General features: G+C 31.6%; 1 protein-coding gene across 2 annotated transcripts in view; it reads left to right on the top strand.

Moving 5' to 3' along the window:
• Window positions 1-4,669: 4,669 nt before the first annotated feature.
• The window catches only part of LOC108769709 (ribosome biogenesis protein TSR3 homolog), an 8,208-nt gene continuing 7,239 nt past the window's right edge, over window positions 4,670-5,638 (top strand). The window contains exons 1-2 of one of the 2 annotated variants that reach the window (XM_018520851.1): window positions 4,670-4,876; window positions 4,938-5,098. In XM_018520851.1, coding sequence (XP_018376353.1) covers window positions 4,753-4,876; window positions 4,938-5,098 — 285 coding nt within the window. In that variant the 5' untranslated portion in view covers window positions 4,670-4,752. Of the gene's footprint in view, window positions 4,877-4,934; window positions 5,099-5,638 lie in introns of both variants that reach the window. The other variant, XM_018520850.1, reaches the window with a different exon arrangement.

Here is a 5,638-nt window from a genome sequence, read left to right as displayed (position 1 = left end):
GACATTCGAGCGACTCTACATTGAAAATGGCTCATAGGATTAAGTTGTGACCTTGATAACTTTTCATCAGTATGGCTTAAATAACAAATTGGCAAAGTTATAGCCAAATCCGCGGAACTACATTTCCGATAAGGATAGTGCGGGGTCCTTTTCATAATTTAATTTTTTTTTATGTTAAGCCTGTATTACATCTCTTGCTTGTGGTACATACGCTAATTATTCAATTGCTACAAACTTATACGAAACCTACAGTTTTAATTCCAGTTCTGAACATGGATTTTTCGAGAGATGTTTCTGTGGACAACGATACTCTCGGGAAGTTGCTAATCTTTTCCGAGAGAAGACACGAGCGTAAATATTTTGATTCCAGGGTCAAATCCGGGACCTCTGGCATAATAGGCCAAGCGCTGTCTGCCATGCCACGCTCGCGCTTGCATAATTTAGTAATAATATTTTTATATTATTTTTCATTAAATATGAAATTATTATTGTTATAGTCAATTATTAATGTAATTATTATTAAAAAATAGCTAAGAATACTTTTGTTTTTCTCTAATAAAAAAAAAGTATTTGTTATTATGTTTTTATTGTGATGAGCGCCAAAAAAGCGTTATATCCCATATAACATAAATCTGCAAGGACCGTTCTGAAGGACATCCTAAGAACGTCCTAATATCCTAAAAATGTTCCCAGGAAGATCTTTGGCATAAAGTGTGCTGTATAGGGTCGCAATACATTTGTGATTGTAATATTAAAATAATAGAATGAGTACTTTTGTTTTTCTCTAATAAGAAAAAAAGTATTTCTTATTAGGTTTTTATTGTGATGAGTGCCAAAAAAGCGTCATATCTCATATAGCATAAATCTGCAAAGACTGTTCTGAAGGACATTCTAAGAACATCCTAATATCCTAAAAATGTTGCCAGGAAGATCTTTGGGATAAAGTGTGCTGTATGGGGTCGCAATACATTTGTGATTGTGATATTAAAATAAAAGAGTATAAGATACTTTTTTTATTCAACTTTATTTCACATTTATTAATATTTATTAATCATAAATCAATATTCATAATCCGATATTACATTTAACGTTATTTTACACATATCTGAAAATATCACGTAACCAATGAAACGTAAATAGTGCTATGTGAAATATAATTTAACGTTATTTTAAATAAGATCGATCTATGAATATCGTTTATAGTTTTTTAAAAATTCGTTATTAAAATCGCGCCTGTGACTTACAAGAGCAACCAACTTTTAATATTCTAAAAAATTTTACATGACGAATATGTTATTGGTGTAGTGTATACTCCTTTTCATTAATTTACGGTTACAGAAGTCGTATCAGTAAAACTTTACAAGATATTCTTAAAATTTTTCGTGTGGATTATGTATTGCATTTGTAAATGTAAAACGCAACATATCGGTGTGACTATCATAATAGAGCAAAAAAACGCACAGGTGCGGATATATTATAGTATGATGAATATCCTACGCGCGAATCCTGCTTTTTTCCTTTCTTTCGTGGTATATTTTTCTGAAGTAATTAAGTTATCAGTAAACACATTATAAGTAATTAAATTATCAGTAAACACATTAAATCAAATTTGCTTAATGCGTTTACTGATAATTAATGTTAACATATATTCTTATATAATTATTACAATTATTTGTGTACTTTCAAACCAACAAATATAGGAAAAATAATGATTCGACATGCATGGTATGCGTCTAATTTAATCATATTTTTAATAATATTTTTAAATGTAAATGAAATTTTCCTTTAGAAGGATCAACTTAATCTATTTGGCTCCTCGCAAAATTCAAACTGCTATAACTCTTTTCAACTTTGTTTTTAATTTACGCGGAAAATGTTCTAGTTTACAAGAAAAAAATAAACATTCCAAAAAGTTTTGTTTTCCATTGATTATTTAACAACAAACTTTTTAACAATTTTTTAAACAATCACGGAAAGTCGGAAAATCTAGGAATATCTTTTATATACTTTCAGTTTTCTATTTCTTAAAAAAATTTAAGAACGTGTTTTGCTTCGTTTCCGAGAAAAAAATTTTGTCAGTTCTCGATGCAGGGAAAATCGTTCGACTCAGCTCGACGACCGCGACTTACAAAATACCCCCATCATACTGCTAGTATAGCACGCGCGGCCGCCGTGCTAAGAGTGGAAAGATTTTTCCCGCATCGAGAACTGACACAATTTTTCTTTCGAAAACGAGAAAACACGTTTTTGTACTTTTTTTTCTAAGACGCAGGAAAACTGAAAGTATATAAAAAATATCTTTCCCCAGATTTTTCGACTCTCCGCGATTGTTTAAAAAATTGTTAATTTTATTGTTAAATACTTAAACGATGGAAAACCAAACTTTTTCGGAATGTTCATTTCTTTCTTCTAAACTAGAACATTTTCCGTAAATTAAAAAAAAAGTTAGCTAACATTATTAGCAATAGAGTCATAAATTTTTACAATATATAGTAGTGTAATTTTTAATTATTTGTTTCTCGATAAATTTTGCAATAAAAAAAAATCTTTTGGCACAAAATTCTATCTCCCAGAACACTATGTGCAAAATTTCAAAACTTTCTGAGAGATGACTGATCCACTTCACGCGGAATAGCCTATATATTATTACTATTACTATAATTTATTCAAAATTATACGATATCTAGAATTATCCCTTTACTCCTTTATGCAGGGAAATTCAGTTTTCGGAAAATCGCCCGCAATTTTTCGGGAAGTGATTCGAGATCCAAAAAGAAGAAAAAAAGCTATATAAACATGGTCTAGAAATAAGTCGTTTCCGAGTTGTAATCACTTTTATGTTAAAAAATATATATTTATTTTTATAATTTATTTTTTATAATCACGATCATAATTTATTTCATAGTGTTTTAACATAAATAACTACATTTCGGACTACTTTGGCGTTACCCAGGATGCACAGTCATGTGAATGTGAAGGCATAGTCCGCTTGACGTCCCTCTTTATTTATTTTTTCATTTTTTAATTCTTTTACTTTACTAGAGGTATATATAGCTTTTTTCCTTCTTTTTGGATCCCGAATTACTTCTTGAAGTATTGCGGGCGATTTTCCGGACACTCTGTATACGTCGAATGATGGAAACAGGCGAGAAAGCATTCTCGATCGCTTGTACGGCTATCATGCGATATAAAGCAATCAAAGTGATACGGACGAGTTTTCTCGCTGTCTTGTTCGCTCTCAGCGCGCTGTGAAGGACGAATCCTCGCTATCTTATTCGCTCCGCGTGAAAGCTCGTCAGCGCGGCATAGCCGAATCGTGGACAACGCGACGTCAGTTGGGGATAGTAGAGTAGTCTCGTGAGACCACTCGAGGGGGTCGATCGTATTTTCTTCCATCTTGGGTGTTGCATCACCTCAAATATATTTTTGAAAAACCGGCTTTAACTGTGCATTGCATTACAATATTTTTCAACGAGTTATTTAACAATGAACACGATTTTTTCTATTAAATGTTGAATAACTTTTCAATGTTGAATATCTCCACGACGGTACTTCGAGAAGCGATATATAAAGACACGCGATTATAAGCGTATGAATTTGTAATCATGAGATGAACTATTATCAATAATAAGATACTCACATTCGCAATCTGATACTGAAACGATTAAAACTAATAGTAGAATCCAACAGGCGAATGAAAGTACGACGTGGTAATCAGAACGCAAAATAATAGAATAAATATTCTTATTACTCTTTTATTTCGTTAATCCAAAAATTGAACGTTTCGACTCACACTTCGGAGTCCTTAGCAATTATAAAATATATATCATTCCTTTGTAAGTCTCATTTGAGTCACTAACTTTGCAGACTCGTTGCAAAAATCTATTAAACGTTAAATTAAAGAATAACTACATAGATTAAGACAAAATTTAAAAAATTTTTAATTTTTCATAGATATTCGTAATTGGATGTATAGAATGGCATTATTTGAGAGAGCAAGATTTCTAGGTTTTTCATACAATGTCGCTCTACGTCCCACTACAAATACTTAATTATAACAAACTAATAATTTTTAAGATCTTGTCTCAATCTATGTAGATTTTCGTAAAAGTTTTTCGCCAGCGCTAAGATTACATTCTAAATTGAACTGAAACTATTTTAAACTTAATAACTTTAACAATGAGAAATTAACGTATAATTATCAAATAAATCAAAAATATTAAAATATTGAAAAATTATAAAATATTATCTTTTTTATGGTACTCAAATGTGCTAAATCCGGTTTTATCTTTCACATTCTATTATACATTCTAGATTTATCGACTTAATACATTTCTGATAAAACAGTGATTACATGAGGTAAAATTTATCTTTGGAGCAGCCAAAGCAGTCGATAATGACAACGCTCTACAGTTACCTCCGGGCCCTTTTTATACCGCCGAAAATTTACTCAGGGTTGTCAGTCTTTAATAGTATCTCGTCGGTGATATTATATATTTTTAGGGGTGAATAAAATGGATGTCAAATGATATGTTCCATTGAACCGCACTAAACCTGCATTATTACTGCACTAGTGCAGTTTTCATCTAAACCTAGCACGGCGCTAGTGCTGCACCAGTTTTCCCAGTGGAAAACGCTATTATAATCTCCTTATTACTCCATAATATATACATAAAAATTTTCACTTTTCACGTTTCCTTTCTAGAAAGAAAGTTATATGATCGATACCCTAATCATTGTTGAGTAAAAAAAATGTCAGGACGTAAGAAGAACAAAAACAAATTGTTAGAAAGAAGACCTCGACATGTCCTCAGCAAAGAGCAAAAATATTATCGGAAGAGAGACGATGAAGGATCCAACAAAGATAACGAGGCAGGTTAGGCGAGATACATCTGGCGAAATTTAAATTCTATAATAACCGATTAAATTTGCAGAAGTCAACGAACAATCGATCAACTTCCCCGTGGCCATGTGGGATATGGAGCATTGCGATCCCAAGAAATGCTCTGGAAGAAAACTTGCAAGACACGGCTTGATAAAGATCCTACGACTAGGTGCACGATTCCCAGGCTTGTGTCTTATTCCATTGGGTGATAAGGTAGCTAGTGAATCAGGAAGTTGTTATTTAGGATATGAGCATAAAGAAAACAGGTTTTTTACTTTCCAATAACCAATACTGAATGATGCAAGTTATTGGCATTTGAGATTAATACAGTAGATGCCTGTTAAAGCAGAAAACCTGTTAACAATACTTCTGAGGCTTTCACAGGTATTTTCTTCAGAGGTGCCACAGGATTGGCACGTTATTACTGTATCATGATCCGTTGCTAATGCCAACGTTTCGTACACCTTGCTATTTATTTTATCAGGGCAAGAAGTGTACTGATATTAATAGTGTTTTTTACAGGGTTGGGTAAGTTAATTTTTTCTTTTAACTAAGTTAAGTTAAAGTTAACAACCTTGAAAATTTAAATTTAAATTTAGTTAAGATACAAGTTAATGTATAATAAAATTAATTGAATTAAAAGTTAAGTTAATAAAAAAAAGTAATTAAAAAATTAAAAGTTAAATTTCTTTCTATTTTATGATTTCAGAGTCTTACAAATAACGGAAATGACAAACATATACTTCATTTAGA

Source organism: Trachymyrmex cornetzi, unplaced genomic scaffold (assembly GCF_001594075.2).
Source record: "Trachymyrmex cornetzi isolate Tcor2-1 unplaced genomic scaffold, Tcor1.1 scaffold932, whole genome shotgun sequence".
Taxonomy (NCBI): Eukaryota; Metazoa; Arthropoda; class Insecta; order Hymenoptera; family Formicidae; genus Trachymyrmex; species Trachymyrmex cornetzi.
Note: the sequence above shows the minus strand (reverse complement) of the source record. Positions and strands in the feature narration are given on the sequence as shown.